General features: G+C 43.3%; 1 protein-coding gene and 1 long non-coding RNA gene across 2 annotated transcripts in view; one reads left to right on the top strand and one right to left on the bottom strand.

Moving 5' to 3' along the window:
• Nucleotides 1-1969: 1969 nt before the first annotated feature.
• The window catches only part of LOC310766875, a 44365-nt gene continuing 22578 nt past the window's right edge, over nucleotides 1970-23756 (top strand). The window contains exon 1 of the long non-coding RNA XR_014550489.1: nucleotides 1970-2346. This is a non-coding gene — a long non-coding RNA (uncharacterized lncRNA). The remainder of the gene's footprint in view (nucleotides 2347-23756) is intronic.
• On the bottom strand, nucleotides 17131-21357 carry MRPL53 (mitochondrial ribosomal protein L53). The gene is made up of 3 exons (XM_083623492.1): nucleotides 21183-21357; nucleotides 19896-20008; nucleotides 17131-17444 (listed from the first exon to the last, which is right to left on the bottom strand). Exons 1-3 carry the CDS (start codon nucleotides 21281-21283, stop codon nucleotides 17317-17319), a joined length of 342 nt encoding a protein of 113 aa, XP_083479618.1. The 5' UTR covers nucleotides 21284-21357; the 3' UTR covers nucleotides 17131-17316.

Raw genomic sequence — 23756 nt, 5'->3', positions numbered from 1 at the left:
GAGCGCCTTTCCCGCTCTGGGCAACTGCGGTGGGGCCGGGGCACGTGTCGGCGGGGGCGGGCAGGGCAAGTCTCCTCAGCCAGCAATTCCCTTAGGACCGCGTTGAACGCCCACGCCGGCGTTGCCTCAACTCCTTCCTGGTTTTGTGCCTTGACTGTTTCATTTGCACCCCACTTGTCCTCCAAGCAGCTCAAGCTGAACTTTAGGGTTCCCCGTCTCCTCGTTTTGGCCTTGCAACAACCCTGTAAAGTAGGTCAGGCTGAGAGAGAGCCCAAGGCTACTCAGGTAAGCTGCTGTGGGGATTTGAACCCTGGGCTCCCCTCCCAGGTTCCCCCGTCCAGCATTCTAACCACTACACCACCCTGACAATGTGACATTTTTAGTTGGTCCTGATAGTGCTGCCCCAGGGACACTGATGGCACTGTGGTCTAAACCACTGAGCCTCTTGGGTTTGCTGATTGGAAGGTCGGTGGCTCGAATCCCCATGACGGAGTGAGCTCCCGTTGCACTGTCCCAGCTCCTGCCAACCTAGCAGTTCGAAAGCACGCCAGTGCAAGCAGATAAATAGGTACTGCTGCGGCGGGAAGGTAAACGGCATTTCCTTGCGCTCTGGTTTCCATCGTGGTGTTCCGTTGCACCAGAAGTGGTTTAGTCATGCTAGCCACTTGACACAAAAAGCTGTCTTTGGACAAACACAGGCTTCCTCGCTCTGAGAGTTAGATGAGCACTGCAACCTCATAGTTGCCTTTGACTAGACTTAACTGCCCAGGGGTCCTTTACCTTTACTGCTGCCCTACTGCAACCTTTGGGAGTTTGTCTCATGATTACCAATGCAGCCACCTATTATTCTTATGTGTTTCTGAGTAATGAGCCTTCCAATGACTATCCAGGGACATTCTTTTTAGTTTGTCCCATCACTGGATTAAAGAAAAGATGGAGACCTTTTTTTTCTCAGCAGAGAGAAGGATGAGCTTTCCCCTCACGTCTTGTAATGGATATATGGAACCCATTGCTGCAAGATGTTGCCATAGTCACCACTTTAAATGTGTTGGAAATGGAACCAGGCCTGCCAGGGGTGGGGGAAACAGGAAAGGCATTGCCTTCGGGTCTTCCTGTGGACTCTGCAGACCATCTTACTGGCCATTGTCTGAGGCAGGATACTAGGCTAGATGGACCTTGGTCTGCATTCACATGACGGTTCGTTTCTCTGAGGTTTCCCAAACTGTTAATTTCCGCATTTTATTTGAGCTTTTACACAGCGTAAAAGCCACTTCCAGACTTTTTACTGGAATAGATGGCACGATAGATTTCCATGCTCTTTGTTAATTTAAAAAAAAAATCAGTTTGCAGCTCCCTTAACATGGAAAATCGTGGTAGTAAAGTGATGAAATTTGGGGCTGTATACCGACATACAGTTATTTTGCACAGTTTTCATGGGGGAACAGAAGCACGGGTGGGGAAGTAGTGCTGTGTCACACCACACTTCCTGATAGGAATGAAATTTAGCATGACATGCATTGCTCAAAAAGCCACCATTCCAATAACACAGCAGGCGCTGCAGTGAGAAAGGAATGTTGGAAAATGTGTCACGAGTGCTATCTTTATCAGGAATAACTAACACAATATTCCCCACATCTGAATGCTCCCTTATCCAGCAGGGCTCTTTCTGTGTACTGATTATGCAATATTCTCAGCCTATAGCCATCCGCATGGTATTTGTTCACTGTAAACACTCTTTACTGTACTTCCCCCATCCAACGTTAGTTCTTCTGTTTACTAGGGGAGTATCCCTATCAGGGTGTTTTAGCAGTCTTAAGTCAGAAGTGTACAAGTACTTAACATGGGAAAGTGGAAGAGTATGAATGCAGCTGAGTGGGCTACCCTTTATCCTGCTCTAAGGACCCACCGTGATTAATGATACAAAATAACAACACAGAGACCAAATAAGCAACTTTCAGTTCACCTTTAAAACATGCTAAAAGAGCATGAGCGTGAGGAGTGTTGATCTTGCACAAATGTGCAGAGCTGACAGCACACAGCTCATGTGACCTCTCACATGGGCTGCTGCTCAAGGTGGCTAGTGTCTTATCAGAATAAACTCCCAAAACCATCTCTAGGCCCATCACTGATTTCCTATAAAATGGGAAGCAGCCCCATGAATTTTCATACAGGAAATTGAATAACTACCATGTGATGGAGAAATACAGTGAAAGAAATGTCTGGGATTCTGACAAACATCCCACATGGGCAAAGGCACAGGATCTTGCAGCTGCCACCAACCAGCTGATCGGTGGTGCCTGCCAATCCTGCTTTCAGCAGGGACCCATGTTTTTACCTGCCATGCAGGTAGGCATGGCTTGGAGACAACAAAGGGAGGGGGGTTATTGGTTTGTTTTGTTCTTGCTCTCGTTTTTAATTATGTATTATTATTTTTATCTTGTATTTTTAATGCTGTGAACTGCATTGAGATCTTTGGATGAAGGGTGGAATAAAAATAAAATAATAAAATAAAATAAAATAAACAGCCTCATGGGCTGGGCCTATTGAGGCTTGTGAACTAGAGGTTCTCCACTGCTGGTTGGGGTACTCCAGCAAGGCATAGAGGCGGCAGCCCTGTTCAATTCCTGCTCCTCAACAACAACAAGCTTAATCCAATAGTCACTGTTTGTTGTGGCAGTGAATCCCACACAATCATTATGAGTTGTGTGTGGTACTTTGTATAAATCAAGGCCACATTCACACGATACATTTAAAGCACTATGATAAAGTCATTTAAAGTCATTGCTCCCCCCCCCCCGAATTCTTGAAGTTGTAGCTTGTTAAAGGTGCTGAAAGTTCTTAGGAGAGTTTTCTGTGAAGAGGGGTTGATTGTTAAGCTCTGTGAGGAGAATAGGGATCTCCTAACAATTCTCAGCACTCTTAACAAACTACAGCTCCCAGAGTCCTTTGGGGGAACCATTGAAAGTCGTATTATAGGGCTTTAAATGTATGGTGTGAATGTGGCCATAGTCTGCTGCTGCCAACTGCTGTGCAATTATGAATCCAGATCGGATTGTTTTGCTGAAACTGTATGTTTTTATAAGCACCTCTGCCTTGCTCCACCATTGGTGAAGTAAAGTAACAGGCATGTGGTTCCTTCTAATTGTTCCAAAGGGAGTAGAGATTAAAAATGTAAAAGGAAGAAGTACTATTGTTGCTTTGAGAAAATTCCACAGAGTTCTAGAGATTTGTGGTTGGATCCTGTGCCTGCTACACTTGTACTGTGCTTTCCCTGTAATTTCTGGGTCACTCCTACCAACAAGGTGAACATAAACTTTCTGGTATTTTATGTTAATTTACAAAATACTACAAAGTGCAATAAACTCCAGATTAGGGATCACTCTTGCTTTTCACTTGAACTGCTATTGTCACCTACAGTTCCACCTGTAGTCACAGAAAGCAGTTTGCTAATGTGATAAAAGGCAACTGGAAATGTTTTCTTTAAAAGACGCTAAAAGGGGAGAGGGGGAATTGCACTGTTCAAAGCTACAATAAACTTGCATCAGAGCTTTGTTCCTTGCCCTGCCCTAATGACTCAATGGAAATTAGTCAGGCTTCTTCAGAATCTTCTGGATGTGCAATCATCTTCACTTGACTGGACCAAGGCAGCTATTCAGAAAGAAAAGGCCTTGGCTATATGTGGCAACCATTCATCTCACAGATTGCGTCACTCCTTCACAGCCACGCTGTGTTTCAACTGGCAGAAATGGCAAAAATATTAGAAACAAGGTATTCTTGCAACAGCTACTTTTGATTCACTGTAAATGTAATCAGCAGCCCAGTGAGGAAAACGGACAGAGCTAGGTATTGTTAGCTTGGAGAAGAAAATGTTGTGGATGGACATGGTAAAAAGGTAAAGGGGTCTAATGGACCCCTGACCATTAGATCCAGTCGTGACCGACTCTGGGGTTGCGGCGCTCATCTCGCTTTATTGGCCGAGGGAGCCGGCGTACAGCTTCTGGGTCATGTGGCCAGCATGACTAAGCCGCTTCTGGTGAAACCAGAGCAGCGCATGGAAACGCCGTTTACCTTCCCGCCAGAGCGGTACCTATTTATCTACTTGCACTTTGACGTGCTTTCGAACTGCTAGGTTGGCAGGAGCAGGGATCGAGGAACGGGAGCTCACCTCGTCGTGGGGATTCAAACCGCTGACCTTCTGATCGGCAAGTCCTAGGCTCTGTGGTTTAACCCACAGCGCCACCCGCGTCCCGGATGGACATGGTAGTGATCTTCAAATGTCTGAAGGAATGTCATATGGAAGATGGAAGGCCTGCTCTCTATTGCTCCAGGGCAGGATAAGAACCAATGGCTGGAAATTGCAAGGAAGCATATTTCAAATAAGCACTAGGATAAACTTCCTAATGATCCACAGCACGGAATTGCCTTCTTCATAACTGCTATACTCTGAACTGACATTTCCTTTGAGCAATCCACCACAACTTCCAAGACTTCTTTCTTTTCTAGGAAATCACCACCATTGCTAGCCACACTAATCAGTATATGTGAAGTTCATGGGTTTTGTCTCTATGTACTTCCCGTCACACTGTAGTTTACCCCTCACAGAGCTACAATTCTCAGCACCCTACATAAATTAAACTTCCCAGGATTCTCTGGGAGAAAGATATGTGCTTTAAATGTACGGTGTGTGTGCAGACCTCATTTGGGAAAGGCTTTGAGGTTTTTAAAGGAAACTCCTTGCCTTTTATAGCTTCCCTGACTCTTCTCGTTAACTACTACCTTGGTACCTTTCCTGAGCTGCGATATTCTAGCCAAACTTTTGTTAATCTGTTTTAAAACAAACAAACCCGACACTCCAAACTTCTTTGAGAGATTTCAGCCTGTTGCCTCCCATTTTCAGCTCCTTGTATTATTGAGAAGTTTCCTGTTTTGAAATCAGTATTACAGTGGTACCTCGGGTTAAGTACTTAATTCGTTCCGGAGGTCCATACTTAACCTGAAACTGTTCTTAACCTGAAGCACCACTTTAGCTAATGGGGCCTCCTGCTGCCACCGTGCCGCCAGAGCACGATTTCTGTTCTCATCCTGAAGCAAAGTTCTTAACCTGAAGCACTATTTCTGGGTTAGCGGAGTCTGTAACCTGAAGCGTATGTAACCTGAGGTACCACTGTATTGCACTTTCTTGGAAAAATTTCCTCTTGTGTGTACATTGAATTCAATAGCACTGTGATCATTCTTGTTTGGTTCAACAACCCTCATATCTTTATCCAGGGCCAGGGAACTATTCAGGATTAATTCTCCTCTAGGCACTTCCATGACCCAATTATTGTAAGGCAATTACGATACTGAGAACAACATATTTTGTTTGCTATGACCCACATATTTATTTGCCCACATATTTATTTGCCCAAGTGGTATAAGCAATTGACACTGTCCATCATTACAACACTTTCCCCTAGGGCTGCCTCCCTGATTCCTTGATCTCAAGAGTACCTCCCTTTTATTCTGGTGGGAGGAATAATATGCAGCAGCATCTCATATGGTGACAGCAGGGCACCATCCCTCAGACAGCTGCTGATAGTCCACCACTGCTAACCGCCCTGGACCCCTTTTCTGGTACTCCAGTAAATATAATCAGCCATTAGTGCAGTTATCCACAGTGCCTCAGAGCAAGGCTACAGCACTCTGGTAAATTGCACTGATGAATCTTATTAACTGCGCCCTTCCGTTGTCTTGAGGGTTCTGCGTGGGTTGCTGGTGTCCTTCAGGCTTTTGGTTCAGGAACATATTACTCTTTACAAAGTGCACACAATGACTGTCACATGACAAGAGGGACTACAAGTCACACTAACTTCCCTTTTTGATGCTTTGTTCTGTGAAATAGCTCCTAGCAGAGTGCTAATATTAGTCCATTGACTTCAAAATCAAGAGACATATTTAGACCGCAAAATATAAGACATGACTGTGCTAGGCCGTCTTGCTGTAAATCCACTTGGGATTTACCTATTGCAACAAAACCTTCTCCTCAAGATAAAATGTATATTATAAAGGTTGGTTAACATAATCCCAAGGGCATTCGGCTCTATCAAAATGTGTTTTATCCTTAGCGCAGTGCTCACAGTTGTCCTGATCTGCTGCCAGTCGCTCAATATCTTGTCATATTAAGGGGGCGGGTACATCCACTGCTGCACCAGAAACCAGGTCTGCACAGCTCCCAATTGGACTGAGAACTGAGCATGCATGCAGTGCCAAACAAAGTGATCAGCAATGCTAGAGTTAAATAGTGGCAACCAAAAACCGTTCAGAACCAAACAAACAAAGCAAAGTGCATTGATGAAAACAAATGAACCTGTTTTATTTAAGACCTTTTAAAAAATGTCTCCCTTCACTAAAACTTCCAGGGTGCTTTACAGACAGTATAATTCAGCTTATATAGAAGTCGGTGCATTAAAACCATAAAACATACAGTATCCACAGTAGCTAAAAGCTTGGTATTGACATCCAGCAAATACTGCTGGATTACAGCCCCAGGAAACATGACTAATGGTCAGGAATGATGGGATTTATACTCTGAAACATCTGGAAGGCACCAGATTAGGAAAGGCTGGTCTAATTACAATGTTGGAGTTGGAGCACAGAAATTATGCACTCTTAACACCATTATAACAGGGTGGTTATTCCATTATGTTAAGTACAAATTTAAACTGGGGGCTTATCCACACCTCTGTTTGCTCTGCCACTTTCTCCCCCGCGGAACCTGTGGTGTAGCACTGAATTGACACAAATGGTAATTGGGTTTTCTGTGTATTGTTGTTCCAATTTAGTGCTAAATTGGGGCAAAGTGATGGGGCAAAGGCAAAACCATTCGGGCCCATGCTTTCTAGACATGGGACAAAAAGAAGTGTGGAAGAACCCTAAATCTGAACCAGTACAACAGTCATGGTTTCTGCCCTAGGAACCTGTAAATTATTTCAGGAAAAGGGATGCACATGAAGTACAATAAAAATCAAATTAAACAAAAATCCCAGGCCTTTCACTACAATTCCAAGGTTTCCTTTAGAGAAGCCACAATGGTTAATATGGTAGACATTTGAAGTGTAGACATATCCTAACACTGTACTTGAATCCATTTGTAGAAATGGCAATCAATTAAATACCTGTCTGCTATGTGTGTTGTTGTCGTCTGTCCCCCCCCCACCCCGCCCATCCTATTTAACAATGCCTCTGAAACCACTAGGAGCTCTCATCAGCAAAGCTGGAATGAAGTGTCACCTATGTGTAAATTGTACCCCCCCCCCCGTTCTATCTTAATTGGGAGAGGCAATTCATGTGCTGGACCAGTGCTTAGAAATGGTGAAGGGCTGGTTGTTGACCAATAAATGGAATCTTTATCCTTTGAGGACAGAGGTATAATGTGCTCTGAGTTCTCAAGTCTAGAAGGTACAGAGACAGACTGTTCTCAGTGGGAGTGAACACCCCTGAAACAACAGGTCAGTAGCTTGGACGTGTTCCTGGATATACCATATTGTTGAAAAAAGCTGCATGGGCCCCAGCCGGCCAGATGCCGAGTGAAATTACCACAACTCTCATATTGCGAGTTGAGGCATTTTTACCCCAGTGCCTCACTGCCTGTGGCCAATACAGCTGGCTCCAGCCTGCTGCTTAGCCGGGGGGCAGGCGGAAAGGCTCCTGCCCAGGGCCTTGCAGAGCCAGGCACAGGCCCGGGCCAAGTAGATAATGTGCCCCCCTTTTTTACCCTGGGGATAACTGAAGTCTTATAAATAAGTATATAAATAATTTTCACAAAAGTTATGCTAACAAATAATTTTATTTCAAGGCTTGAACCATATCTGCATATAAAGACAAAATGGAAAATATAGATATACAATAGTGTTTTTTTAAAAAAATACATAGGGAATGCATGCTGACTGAGGCCCCCTTTGGAATCGGAGGCCCAGGCCAAGTGGCCCATATGCCCCCCGCCTCTGTCTGGGCCTGGTTCTGCTCCCAGTTGAGCGAGCCCCAAGGCCCCTTGGACAGGCGCCGCTGGCCAGCGAATCCAGCCCTGAGTCCCCTGCCACTCACACGCAGGAGACATGGGGCTCCCTGGCCTGGCTCTGCTTGTCAAGATTGGTGATGGTTTCACCAGCGATACACTGCTGAGTGAAGCTGTCATCGCGGTCTGCACCCACATATCTGGATATATCACCCAGGCCTACATCATAGAATTGTAGAGTTGGAAGGGACTCCAAGGCTCATCTAGTCCGACCCCCTGCAAATGCAGGAATCTCTAAGATATTAGCCAAGAAGCTTCTTCCTCAACCCATTGCTTGCAAACCTGGCCTCCTGCTCCTGGGGGAGTATGGAGAGAGGGCAATACCTATCTATCTTGCCATGTCAGGTTACCCCCAAATCCTGGCACTAACAATCTCCTTGCACCCATCCCTCCTACTCCCCAGGTGGCCCTTCCCTGCAGTTTAGAAACCTAGGGAGTAACAGCTGAGCACAAACAAGGCAAGATAAGAGGTCCACAAATCCCAGCAACAAGTCACGTATTATGACCGTACTCGTTCTGCAAGGTCGCTTATCATTGAGTGAAAAGACTTTCCCTTACATTCCACATTTCACATGCAATTGGGTCATGAAGAAGGTCCATGAAGCAGGGCCAACTGGCGACAAGATCAGTCCAAATGTGGTCACTGGGACATTTCTTGCCAGTCCGGCTACATCAAGGGTGGGAATGCTTTCAACATCATAATGGCTGGTGATCCCTGTTATTAGTGCATTCAAAACAGTTATTAAAAATGCCTCTGCACTGCATGTGGGAGGCACTTGGGTGCCCTTCCAATCTGATAGGAGCAGGTTTAGCATGGTGGCAGTGAGGCTGAGCTATGGATCAGGGCGTCCTCCGCTCAAACCTTGCCTCTGCCACAAATTCGGTAGGTGCTCTTGGGCAAGTCAGTATCTCTCTGCCTCTGAACTATGGGCATAGTAATACTGACTTACAGGATTGTTGTAAGGATCGCAGCTAGATACTGCATGTAAAGCACTGAACACATGACAGATTATTAGATTCAAATGTCAGATTCCTAGTGATAATATAAGATTTGCTTTCTTACAGGTTTTGAACAGCTCTTACTCGAACTAATGATTTGCCTATATTTGCTTCCTTGCATTTCCCACTCATTGGGTCTAATTTTGTCCTCTGAAACAAGCAAGAATAAGTCTGCTCCAACTACATGACCACCCTTTAGATGTTGGAAGACAGTCATTGCATCTCCCATTCTCCTCCATGCTAAAACACACCAAGCTCTGCCAACTGTTCCTCATAATACCTGGTTTCCAGAAAGCCTTACCTGTCCCCTTATGAGAGGGAGATGCCCAGGAAGAAATCCAGGCTACACATTCTAGGTGGTCCTCCTGATAGCTTCACTTCAGATTACTGTAACAAAGGCTTTGATGTCCTTTGGGATGAAATGCTATCCTTTGGCCCATTTATTATTACCAGGGCATCTTCAAAATATTAAACTTGGACCTCTTAAATTATTCTTTGTTTTCTCAGTAAGTAGGAAGGAGTTTACACAGCTGCATTCAAAAAATATTAGCTCTTACTGAGAAAATATGTGCTCAGTTTTCTACCCAGTTAAGTCAAATTACTTGGATTTAAAACTATTTGGGTTTGCAGTTCTAAATACACACTTCTAAGACATCCCAGAGAACTCAGTAGGACTTCCTTCTGAATAAACATGCATGAGCATCAGCCTGTTCCAAAGGAAGACATGCTTTTAAAAGATAATGCATTGAAGGCTATGGAAATAAAAGCTAGTTGTAAGCAATGGCAAGATACCCATCTCAACAGGTGGCAAATGAGGGGGGAGAGATTTATGCACCCAGAAAGGTCTATAAAGTGTGTGGAGCTGACCCTTTATTTATGGCACTTCAAAGACTGAAGTTTTTTACTTCCTTCACAATGAAGCCAAAAGTGAAAGAGCAAACCACGAGAGGCCTCACTGAATTTGAACTAAAGTTAATGAACTTTGATATAAGTTATTGAGGCCAAGTTAGCTATGGTTAGCAATGGATATGGGGAAATGACAGGGCATGTAACAGTATTGGGGAAAGGGCTTACAAAGACATTTACTGAAGTTGCCACTTCAATGAACAAGCTTTGGGATGGCACAGCAACATTACAGATGGAAAGAAATTAAATTCAGTTTATATTTAAATACTAGCTTCCCTGATGCAAGTGTTCCAGAATAAGGTGCAAAGTGAAACACAAAATTCACGATTTTGCAGTTCTCCAGCCAAGACCTGTGTACAAAAAATGCATATACTAGGGTACAGTGTGCATATAACTACATATATTAATGAAAACAGCATATTAAAGTCTGCTATTTGTGCTATATGGGGAAATTGCTATGTAAAAATGTGTATACTAGGGGAAATTCCCTAACAACGTTATATGAGGAGACATTCAGAGTATAATGCTGATGCATTTTCAGGAGGGCTTAAAAAAAAATACATTGCAAACTGCTGTGGAAATGTGGAGAACTGAGCTTAAATTTGGAAAAATGAGAAACAAAAATGGATATATTCAGCCATCCCTAACCAACACTCTCCTTATCTGCCCAGATCTGGGGAGCAATGCTAAAAGCTATCTATAGGTGGCATTACAAACCAGTAAAAATCTCTTGCATTTTTAAAGCATACTTGCACCTCTGGTGCCACCAGAACCTCAAGCAATAGCAGAGGTTCCAGGAGTTCTTAGGAATGTCAGAGAAGCTGGCACAAAGGGTCCACTTGCTTATGTACAAAGCTCCCCAAAAACAATCTGTTCAGTATGCTTTAATTTTATCAAGTTTACCTCGGCCGATAGGTGTTTTGAAAACTCCCAGAATGATACTGAGGGATTTGGGTATGTTTAGTCTGGAAACGGAGGAGACTGGGAGGAGAGATGATAACCATCTTCAGATATCTTAAGGGCTGTCACATGAAGCAAGCATGTTTTCTCCTGCTTTTTGTGGAGTTGAGAGTAGTTCCTTATCCTAGACGGTTTGTTGCTCTGTAGCTTTACCTTTTGCTTTCTCATTTCTGGGGGCGGGGTGGGTTGTATTCATATTTCTGTACTTTTGAAAATTCAATTTATTTAAAGACTGGAGTTTGAAGACTCCAGTGTCATTACAAATATAGTTACTGTGCACTTGAACCTTTTACTGTGTTTTCCCAAATCTTCCTTGCCAGTTTGACATGAATGTCACAAGTTTCCCAAGAAATCTTCGACCTCTGCCATTCCTCCAGAGAGGCTGCTAATCCAAGAAACATACTATTGCGATAATAACTCAGCTCAGATTCAGTAGTGTGGTGGAGCAACAGAACCAGTCCCTTGTCTTCACAATGCTGTTTACCAGAAAACTGGAGGTGTCCCAACAGCTGGCATTGGTTAGGAGTATTGGAAACTGCTTTATACAAACTCACATGACACTCTTTCAGTATTGACTGGCAGCAGGTCACCCGTAAGTCTCTAAGCACTGTACCTCCAAGCTACACACTTGCTTTTTCAGAGGGCCTGAACCTCATGCAAAACAGACAACTGACCCATTTTCTGGAACAGGGAACCTCTCACCCACAAGGTCTCTGTCTTGCTGGGGTTCAGCTTCAGCTTATTGGCTGTCATCCAGCTCATTACTGAGTTTAGGCACTAGTGCAGGATCTGCACATCACCTTTTGCTTCAGATGCTACGGAGAATAGAGCTGTGTAAACTGCATACTGATGACACTCTGCTCCAAAGCTGTGAACCCAACAGTTTCATACAGCTATTGGATAGCATTGGGGACAAAGTGGTGCAACTCACAGAGGGTCAAAAGGCAATCAGTCACCCAATTGCTCCTCTATGTAGGTATAACACATTGCCCTGTTCACTCTCAGCTCTCAAAGCCATCCAATAGGACACCGTGTGGGAGAATCAACTCCCCCTTCCGAGACTTCCGGGTTGGTGCCACTGTTTAATGGCGGATTCCCTCCGAGCTCCGGAGGGAATCGGCTCCGTAGCGTCTGGGTCTGGCCGCTGCGGCGAAGCGGGGACCCTTAAAATCACAGGCGCGGATGCCTGTGAACACAGAGACTCGGCGGGCACCATTTGCGCCCCCCCAATCCGCGACGGAGCCTCTTTAAAGGCTTCGGAACGGAGGCAGGGTAAGGCGTGGTGCTGAGAGTACTCCCTCGCCTACGGAGTGAAGCCGCAAGCCATTGACAGAGAGCGCCAACTTCTTCTAAGAGTGATTGGATCCTAAAACATCAACCCGTGAGTAATACGGAGATTGGAACTTTAAAAAATTTCTTATCTTGGATTTGGAACGAGCGGGAAGGGGCTAAAAAGGAAGTCCACCCCCCCCTCTTTGTAAACAACTTAAAGCAAAGGACTGGGCAGCTAAGGTCGAGAGAATCTGTTTTTTGCTTTTCTTAACAAAGATCCTGACCTCACGGTTTGGACATTATAAGAAGTTATTCTGGAGGATAAAAAGAATTTTGGGAGCTGAAACTACACCCCCCCCTAGACCCGGGAACGTCCGATGAGAAAGCCTGTTGCATGGAAGATTTTGACAGCTGTCAAGTGAGCTGCTAGTCAGCTAGTTGTCAGCTGGAAAAAGAGAACATTGTTTCTGCTGTTTTTGCTGGTTTATTCGGGATAACTTGTTGAAAATAAGGTTGATACAAAATAACTGGACTTTTGGTTTTTGAGCTGAAAGGAAGATTAAGGAATTAAATCCCCCTAGAGGGGTAACAAGGATACTACATTACAAAAATGGCTGGAGTGTCTAAATTCCAAGCAGAATTGGACAGAGCACTGGTTCTCTTGGGAAACTTACAAGATGAGTACGATGCTTTGTCTACAGAGGTATCGCTATTACACTGGACAGTAAACAACAGCTTGGAGTCTGATAAGGATTTGAAACAGGAAGCCTATTCAACTGAACAAATAAATGAAACCGAAAGCGTAGACACGATGGAGCAATATGTTCTTTTTGAAGAAAACGAAGGAGGAGATGGAGGTTTGCAGGAGTCAAAGGAGAGCTACAATATGAGGCCTGACATGATGATAAAAAAGGACAATAAAAACTGGATGCGGAAAGCCTGGTTTGATTGGGAATTTGGAAAATGGAGAGATCCTCTTTTGAGGAGATCTGAAGACCTGAGGATTATAAATTTGTTGAAGGTGGAAGCTGGAGCTGTGGGGACATTTGGATTTGAAAGAAATTTGAAACAAGAGTTGGAATACCCCATAGGCTTTGCTTTTGCTTTTAAGTATGGAGGATTGGCTAGAAGTAACACCGATTCTGTTGGGCCGGAGCCCCTCCGAGACCTGGGGCTTAACATCAAGGTCTATCAAAGAGACCGGCAGAAAGGAACTGAGAGAGACATAAGGGCCTCGGACCTGAGATCTCCAGGCTAAATAAATAATATAAAGACTGATGGATATTGGTTGGGGACTGGAACCGGGAGAAGGGTGGGTGGAGGTTGGGAATCCAAAGGGTACATAAGGATAATTTGCATTGCTTTATTTGTTTTATATTTTGTTAGTGGTAAGGAAATTGGGTAAACCGTGGAAGGGAAATTTTGGTCGACCTTAGGAAAAAGGTTTAAGAATAAATTAATGAGGTATAAGTATTGATGAGTAATTTCAATAAGGTGAAACTGGTTTTTTTTTCTTTTTTCTTTTTTTTAAATTAAGTGAAAATAAGGCTGTTAAAAATAAATGGAGGAAATGGAAAAAAGAAATAAAGTAAAATAACAGTATGTTAGAATAAATGTTTAAGTTAAGGTGAAGAAATAAGTTAAGGACTTGCTGAATTGACAATTTAAATTGGAATACAAGAAGGGGAGGTGTGAGGAGGTCTGAGAAACAAGGTTGAGGAAAATAAGTATCAGAAACTGTATGTGTTTTTTCTATTTTTCTGTTTAGTGTCGAATATGCTTTTTTGTGTTGTTTTTATTTTGTTTATTTTTTTGTTTTTGTTTGTTGTGTGTTTTTTGAAAATACCAATAAATATTTAATAAAAAAAAAAAAAAAACAACTCCCCCTTCCATCTCCCTCCCAATGAAAGTTATCAGTCCAGAGCCGATTTGGTCTCCAAACCAGGCCTCAACCCAGATTGAAAAGGGTCAGGAACATTGGTGTTATTCAAGAGTGCCGGCAGTTGTGCTGCCACTACCCTCTCAACTTCCCCCAAAAGGGGTATTGTCAACTGGCAGGTAGTTTGTTTGGATAGGGGTAGGTTTGGAATCCACCATAACCCGTTATAATTATGTATAACAGGTCAATGAAAATCTTATGAAAGCATTTTGTATGGCAAGATCCCTCCCAGCTCTCTGTAAAGCAGACCTCATGGCTATAATACCTAGTCTAATTTCTCTGCTTTGTTGTTTATCATTTTTTTTCTTGCCCCCAAACCCAGTCACTGGGGTTTGTCAGTGTGTGCTTGCCAAATCCCAAAAATTCTTGCCCTACTTAGTTACGTATTGCACAATGAGTTTGCTGCAACACTTTGCAGTCGTTTAAAGCTGATGTATAAAAGTCAACTGTCAAGCTTTATAAAGAACTTTAAGGAAGTTGAGCAAACCTCGTCTTTCAGAAACACAACGTCATTTCTTTGTCCTAATTTACTAGTGTAGGGAAAGCAAATTAACAGAAAGAGGAGGATACTAAGGCCAGGTGAGCACAAGTGATCAGAGGGGGAACAAGAAGCCTAAAAAAGAGAGGTGCAGGTAAGATATTTGCCCTGCTATAACAGAATTGGGGGAAGAGAGTGGGAAGCACTTGAACCCCGTATGCTTGCAATTTTTCAAGGGGCATATACACAGGCTCAAATCTCAGGTACCAACCATTTCCTGTATTTTACCTGTAGGCTATCAGAGGAAATCAGGAGGTCCAGGGGTCAAATGTGACCCTCTAAACTTCTCTCTCCCTCTCTCTGACCCTCTACATTCTCTCCACAAATTACACTCTGCAAAGGCAACCGTCTTCACCAGCTTTGCTTCACACCCTCCTTGAGTGTTTCTCCTTAGCTGGAATGTGTCCTTGAATACCAATAATGCCTTTTGCTTGCCTGGATGGAGAAGAGAGAGAGGTGTCTGTGTAGAAGTTAGCTGACAGAACGAAAAGCAGTGTTTACATTTGTTGCTCCCCCCACTTTGCTTCTGGCCCCACCCACCACTGGCCCATGGCACCCCCCAGAAGGGGAACTGTCCAGAGGGAAACTACAACCCTCTGACAGAAAACAGCTCCCCGCTCCTGCTCTTGGCAGAAGCCAAAACATTCTCATGCATGCACACACTGTGGGGCAGAGATTACCAGGCCAGGTAGTATTTTGAACCTGAGTTTGGCAGTCCTCCAATTCCATGCAATTTTCTTCCTCTAAATATTTTTCCACTGAGCTGTATAATGCTGTGAAAACTGTATGAATCAATTTAGCTTTATACTGTGATCCTTAAAAGAAAAAAAGCAACCAAAGAACACACCATTATTATTATTTTTTGGTACGGTCAAACACCAAACACTTCCATGTGACCGAATTTTCTGAAGCTGCAGAATTGTGCCTATACAGTATTTTCAAAATAATAATAATAATAATAATAATAATAATAATAATAATAATAATAATAATATCTTTATTGTCATTGCCCCCTCTCAGGGACAACGAAATTACTTGACTGCTCCATAAAAACACTAATTAAAACAATACAGTATAGTACAGCAAGGAAGATTAGATGACTTTCAAAGTCCAGGCTTCCCATTCAGGGCTGAGATCGCTCTGGAGAAGAAGCTGTTCTTAAGACGGCTCGTTCTTGTCTTCATCGTCCTGTATCTCCGTCCCGATGGCAGGAGCTTGAAGAGACAGTGACCAGGATGCGATGGATCTTTTACTATGTCCAGTGCCTTCCTATGGCACCTTGTGGCATAAATCTGCTCTAAGGTGGAAAGTGGGCAGCCAACAATGCTCTCTGCTGCCTTAACAACTCTGCACAACCCCATCCTGTCCTGGGTAGTACAGCTTCCGTACCACACACATAAGCCATAAGTGAGCACGCTCTCAATGGCACAGTGATAGAAGGCAAGCAGCAGTTTCTGCGGAAGATGGTTTTTCCTTAGAATTCTCAAAAAGTACAGTCTCTGCTGCGCCTTCTTCACAAGCCCCCTTGTGTTGACACTCCAGGACAGATCCTCTTGTAATTCAATGCCCAAAAATCTGAACGTTGTTACCCTCTCCACACAGACCCCATCAATCAAAAGTGGCTGGATATTGCTCTTCTGTCTCCTGAAGTCCACCACAAGCTCCTTTGTCTTCCTTGTATTTATGAGCAAGTTGTTAGCTCTGCACCACTCTGTCAGCCGCTCCACCTCATCTCTATAGTCCCCAAATAAGCAGTGGCTCTTGGCTTTGTGGACAGTCGCTCTAGCAAAATTGGTTGTGATGTATGCAGAAAGAATAATCAGGGCACAATCCAGGCCCCAAAACTGTCACACTGGGTGGGTGGGGAGAATGGGGTAAATCTACCTCTTTCCAGCCCACAGCAGCTCTGCAGGTTCAGGTAGGTGGAGGTAACGCTGTCAGCAGCCTGCAGAAAGTCCTGATCCAGCTCCGTTGCTGCCCCTTGACAGAATTGGGCCCAATCTGAGTCTGATTGCTTCGCCAGGTTCAGGTTTCTTCCTGTTTCCCTGCCTTCTGCCCTGGTTGGCATGAACAATTGGGCTGGGTGTGTGTGTGTGTGTGTGTGTGTTGGTAGCTCCGCTACCCTGTCAGGTCATACTGCTGCCCAGCCTGGCTCTTTATTGCTCTGCATACCTTTATTGCTTTACCTAAAATTAATCACTCTGCAAATTATGCAGTTACTCTCTTTTGGTCTTGAAACAGATTTTGCTCAATGGAAACAACATACATTCTCTGCTATAGCTGTAGGAGTCTTGAAGGAAACTAATTTTCTTAGCGACAACAAAATGTCAGGAAAAGGCTACTACAATTCCTATGTGCCACAGCAAATGTCTACTGTCTCATAGCTAATGTTATCATTCTTAAACCCCTTGCTCCAAGAAGTCTGAATAACACGAATAACACATGAGACTACTGCATAATCAATTCTTTTGCATGGAGTTTTATCTTTAAAGAAAAGGTCAAAGACATCATTCAGCAATTTGTCAGGACCAATCTGCATTCTGACTGCATCCACCTTGGTAAAGTCCTGGCTGTCATTCCAAGGGAAGAAGTTGCACCACAGTTTTCACGAGTTCATATGAAACATCTTAACTGTTCCTTGGTTGACTTTCAGGCACTCTTTTTCTGAGCCTTCTCTTGTGCCATATTCTCTTTGGCTTCACACCTAGAGTTGAAGGCATTTAGCATTTCTCTAATGGTTAAGTTGGCTCCTTTCATGATCAGTCTGTCACCGTCGGCTGCAAAAGAATTAACATAGTTTAGAACAGAAGGAAAACAAAACGCAATTGCCCAAGTTCTACATGACAACATCAGATGAATATTTTTGGTTAAATGTTCCAGATTTTTAGAAAGCAACATTACAGGTGTATTGAAATGCTGCAAGTACTGCAAAAGTATACTGTGTGTGTACATCTATATGGCTGCAGATCATTCTTTGTACCATGTCCTTCAAAACGGAGTAGTGAGAGAACTTGGCTGGCGCCACAGAACTCCCAAGTCTACACCTAAAGAACCTTGACAGGACTCAAAGCAGCAAACATTGGCGCTCTCCTGCTTTTTGACATTTGATCTCTTCTATAGGGTCTATATGGAAATCACCTTGCAGTTCTCTGGATCTTCCCTAGGTCTGCATCAAGTGTTTGAGATGAAAATAGTCTAAATTTGCAAGTAAGATTGTGGACATATGAAAAACTGGTGTGCAGGTTTTAAGGGCTACTAATTTTGCGAAAAGAGAACAGGGATAGAACTAAAGCGGGGGGAGGTAGAGCTTATTAATTAATTATGTTCCCGCCCCCCGGCCCCCATATTTTAGGTGCCTCCTTTCACACTGTATATCTTAGTATTATTTTATTGATTTGTTGCAGTATGTACTTGTCATGGCCTTTGGCTGGAACAATAAAATATAGTTATTGAAAATATAACGTGAGTTAATGACAGAAATCGGCTGCCCCAATATTCCATTATCTGAAAGCTATTCTCACTGTTTATGATAATGGAAGTCTCTGAGATAATGGAAGTTACAGATGGCCAGCTACAGTGACCACACAGCTCATGAAGTAAGGGTCTTGGAAAGAGTTGAAGAGCATATATAATTTTCTAAGAGTAAGCCCCACTGAACTCAACGGACTTTCGAATAGACACATATTGTATGTAAGGGCAGAACTGCACATTTCAAAGAATAATATTGTGCAAACTACAACCCTGTGTCAAATGCTCCTTCTCCCTCACTAACCTTGCATGCCTATCTGTCAGTGACGTGGTTTTTTATGGTGTGCAGTTGCACACTAACCTTCCCATTAGAGCAGCTTAATTTGTAATAGAACTCTGGTCAGGTTTGAATGCGATGGCAAACCAGGCTTTGATCACATCATCACCATACATTTGGCGCCTATGGCTTCCCCCAAAGATGCCTGAGAACTGCAGGTTGTTAAGGGTGCTGAGAATTGATCTATGAGAGGAGTAAGCTACAGTTCCCATGATTATTGAAAGGAAGCCATGTGCTTTAACTGTATGGTGTGGATGTGCTAGCTTACTGTGGTTCATCATGAATGAGCAGCTTCCAGTGAGGCTACTGGTTTTTTTCAAAAGCTACCATGAGCCATCTAGTGGAGTCAAAGCACACTGCCATTGGAAGTATACTTTTCTCAGTTCTTTTTATCTTCCTGGCTTAACTGACAATGCAGAGATACGGCAGATAGTAGTTCCAAACTTTGTTACAACCTTGCTGCCAGAAGCAACCTGCAGAACTGAGTTCTTGCCATCTAGCACTGCTTAAGGAGTGAGGTGGGAATTTGCAGAAACCAAGGGAAAGAAAGTAATACTCTGATCACCAAGCCAATGTATTTACACAACAGAGGTACTTCCTAGAATAGCAACAGAGATGGTTAAAATAAAATAAAGAGGTTTTCAAGTAAAGGCATTTGAGGCAAGAGGCATAAATGGTCCAAAACACTGGGTAAAATGTTGAGCTCTTCCTCCATTAAGATCCCACAAGTAAAATAAGTTTGGACCCATTTTTCTGAATTTGAAAGCCACAGAAGATCCCCAACTTCTGTAGGACAGGGATGGCTAGCCTCTGTAGTTTTAGGAACTGAGAGTGGTCAGTTCCATAATAATGTTTGCAGAATTATGCCAAAACCTTGCTAAACGCTCCGCAGATTCACTTATCTGAACATCCGACTTCCTTGGTTTTTTCCCTGCTTGGTCAGCTGTAACCACTTTTGGGCAGGGGAGTGAGAGCGGACAAGTCATAGTGCAGGAAAAATCTGACAAATCAGACAGTGAGAGAGATTGGGCAAATCCATTTTTTTCCTTTGCCTCTCTTTTGCTGATTGGCTACAGCCATTTCAGGAAGAAATTATGGCGAGTGCGGGGAAAGGGAGCAGACAAATCCTGCATTAGACAAGTTTCCATGGGAAACAATAGAAACCGTGGACTCGGTTATGCAAACACTTGCCTGACGAACGATTTCCAGGGAAGGCATTGGGTTTGTAAAGGGGGACCTGCTTGTATATGCAAAATCCGAAAAGGAGACGCCACATTAATAGTGGAAACTTTTTACAGCTTGACAGCTTTTGAATAGGGAGGCTTCCAGGGAGCAGTAAATTATTTAGAGGGGGTTCATCTGGCCCAAAGGCTACCAGCTGACCACCTCGGCTTTGGTTTACAAAACAGGAATGCTTCCTTACCAAATACGACGTCAATTATTGGTTCAGACCCATCGTGTTTTACATCTGTTTTCACCTCACAGTTGCTGTTGGATAAAAAGGCTTTCTTTGTATACAGACACTGTAGGAAATTTCTGAAAAGGTTCAGAAATATAGATCAGAGCATATTTTATCAACAACATAGCAGTTAGAAGTATAAAATACAATGAACATTTTTTTTAGTCTAAAGATTTTATCTCAACAATCCACAAGACACTGCATAGGAAGAATAAGAATGGAACAATGTAATAATATCAGCTGCCAAAATCCAAAATATACATACAGCAAAGCTCTGAAACATAAGACAGACAATACAATCTTACAAGTTACAAAAACAGTAGCTTGCCATACCAATTGCTCAAAGCACTCCGGTGTAGAATTAGTTACATTTTATTTATTGAATTTAAATAAATTCAGGATATAAATTCATTGAATTTATATCTTGCCCTCCTTCTTGAAAGAGCTCAGGGTGAAGGAGGCAAATATCTAACTCAGTCATTTTTGATTAAGGCAGAGTGTGATTATTAGTACTAGACATGACTTAATCAGGATGCAAGCCATGTAAGGAAACATGTATAGCATATCAAGCACGCACCTTGTTAAAAATGCATGTTCAGAGTTAACATACCAGGCATTAAGAGCCTGGCCTGGGGCATGGAGTGGAGGAGTGGGATGCTAGCATGCCTACACTGCAGAAGCAGCAGCTTAAACAAGGTGTGAGTAGCACAGGGTACAAAAGTTTACCTTCTATGCCCAACATCATACTTACGTTAGGCCTAAAAATAATTTAGGAGTGCCATGGCTGGGTTTTGTTTTGTTTGTTTTTTGTATACGCTATGCATGATCTCGGGTAGAAATTCAACAGAACAGTTCTCTTTCTCTCCTCCCTGCATTGCTTACTAGAAAAGGCCCTATCCCACACCAGCTGAATTACTGCCTGCCATGCAGCAGGGCAAAGGCAAAGCAGCAAAACGGTCAGAAATAAATGAGTCCTGCTAATAGTTTATTTAAAAAATCAAGCTAGGGCCCATTCTCAGCCCATAAAGATATACAAAAGTACTTTGCACCCCCAGTACTAAGGAACCTCAGCCCAGCATCGGGAGCCAGATTCTACAATCAGAATGGGCAAAACGTGCCTACGATGCCACGTGTATTTCGTGCAGGTTGTGTGCATGGCTTGTCCATCAGTCCCCTGGGATGAATGGGTCCGGGGGTGGGGGGAGTCCTGTTTCGGATCCAGTGGATCCCAACCCCCTGGCCTCTCCTCACCTGGTGCTCTCCACGTTGGACTCGAAGGGGCAGAAGGCGACCAAGACGCTCTTCACCTGCTTGAGCGTCACCCCCGCCCTTTTCGGCAGCACGAACGACATTTTCCTCCGTCCCTTCGGTAGGATCGGTAAAAGCGAGCGCCTTGCCCTCTGAGCGACCGGAAGGACTACAGTTGCCAGAAACCCTCTCGCCGCGTTCAGCACGAGGGCTCGTCCTCGCGCGCGCGGGCTGCCGGGAAATGTAGTCAAGCAGCTCTGGGCTTTATAGTTTGTGCCATTCCGTGGGAATTCTGTTGAACTTCGCTCTTTGTTGCGCCGGGATAGCCCAGAATTGGCATTTCGGTTCTTTGAGAATAACTTTAAAGAGCGGGGTCAAGGGAGCATCATGACATAGGGAAAATCCTGCTGGATCAGGAGTTTTTATGCCTGGTTTGCACGCCGTGATCCTTACTTCTTGGAGTTCTCTCACCTGGAGTCAGCAGGTGAGCGAAGACCATACACTGCAGAGTTTCTCACCTGTGAAGTTAAGAAAATAAAAACGTACTGGCCCATCTAGTCCCGCATCTTGCTCTCGCAGTGGCCAACCCCATGCTTGAGATCTCCGAATGACGGGTGGGATACAAAATTAATAAATAAAATAAAACAATTTTATCCATATATAAACTTTTGTGGACTAGTATGGACGGTGGTGTTCTTCAGGGCAAACCTACCTACTTATCAGGTTTCTTTTAGCCCTAATGGTAGTGTTATTGAGGCTTGTGTCCATTCCGAAACAGGTTTACTCAAACGTAAATCCACTGAGTTCCATGAGACTTAAACCCCAGGAGTCACATTGAGGATTATAATAGAGAACAAATTTAAGTGGCTGAACTGGGATTTGTACAGTGTTTATTGTTATCATAGCATCAGAAATGTACATAGCCAAAGTCATAAATGCCTAGAAAACATAATTGGTTTTTAAGGATTTGGGAAATAGCTAATATGCAAAAAAAAGTCAGTACATTTCTATGGAAAAGGGAGGATAGACAGGCTTTGATGAAAGAAAACATGGATACTTGAGTGGGTTTTTTAAAAAGTAATAATATGTATGCTACCATTTTGCCAGAAAGCTTTTTGTAAAAAATAAAATAAAAATCTGGGCACTTCTAATTGTATGTAAGCAGTCACTTGATGTAGCAGTACACATTGCAAATGATGGAGGCCAGGACTCCCTCCAAAGTCCCAGAGTAAACCAGTCTGAGCAGCTCTTGGACTGTGTGAGGAACTGTGCAAATTGGGCAACTGTTGGATTGTGAGCTGTGCTCCATCATCCTATATTATAACAGTCTTCAACTTCTTAAGACCTGGGACCCACCTTTAACCCCTTTGTGCAATTGTGGACTCATTTCTTCATTTTCTACAATATATGTTGTATGGTGGCAGTGTGGCTTGCTTCAACCTGCCTTAGACAAGGCCACAGCCCAATAGGGAGTCCTGACCCACCAGTGAAAGACCAATGGTTTATTTCACTGCAAAGGATCCCGGGGTCAGCTTTGGAATCATGTACCACAGCTGCTTGTACCACTAAAAAAACAAACCCTTGCACTCTGAACTTACTAAGTAATGGCTCCAGTTGAAATAGATGAGCATCTATTGAACACATGTAACCCTTCTGCCACAAGATGGCAGAAGACCCACTCTACTTGTATTTGCTAAATGATGAAGGCTCTTATGATGCATAGCTTTATTGTGACATAAACTTCCTTGGACTGTATCATAGAAACATAGAGTTAGAAGGGACCCTGAGGATCATCTAGTCCAACGCCCTGAAATTCAGGAATATGCAGCTGTCCCTTATGGGGATTGAATTTGCAGCCTTGGCGTTAGAGCCTACTTAATCAGGTGTATGATCTAGATCATGATAGCTTAGGCCACATTAAATCTATTGGCTTTTCTTGCTATAACAGATTAACATGGCTATTCCTCCACAAGTTATTAAAACAATGGCTCAATGTACTTCAGTAGTTTTTGTTTATTGGAGCAGGGGACATTTCTGAGTGAGAAAAGCTTTACAGACTTTCCTTCCTGAATATTATATCTGACCTATTGCAATTATTGTCATTCCCCCCTCCCCAAAAAGTGGATGTTGTACTAGGTATTGTAGAATAAAAAAATAATACAATCGATCGCCACAATACATAAAAATAGCAGCTTTCTGAGATTTTATTCTGAAAGGCAGAATTATTTTTTTTAAGGGGGACGAATAATTAAATAGATAAAAAATGCATCTGAGATGGGAAGCTGTAATCTCTCTAGAGCATTTATTATTTACAAAGTCATTTACTGCATCACCAGTAGATTGCAGCGACCTGGAGGACTTAGATGAGAAAAGGTGGTCTGTTAATAAATTAACCTGCTAATCAGATAACCTGGTTCTGAGGTGTCTGGGGCAGGATAGCCAGCATACAAGTAAAACAGGGATGGCCACAAAATTCGCCAGAAGCTGTGCATGTAGTGTTGTGGACCCTATTTTAAGGAACTCCCCGTTTAAGTCAGACAGGCCCCCTCCCCTCCCGAACTTCTGACACCTACTGAA

This window comes from Podarcis filfolensis (genome assembly GCF_964270895.1).
Source record: "Podarcis filfolensis genome assembly, chromosome: 7".
Taxonomy (NCBI): Eukaryota; Metazoa; Chordata; class Lepidosauria; order Squamata; family Lacertidae; genus Podarcis; species Podarcis filfolensis.
Note: the sequence above shows the minus strand (reverse complement) of the source record. Positions and strands in the feature narration are given on the sequence as shown.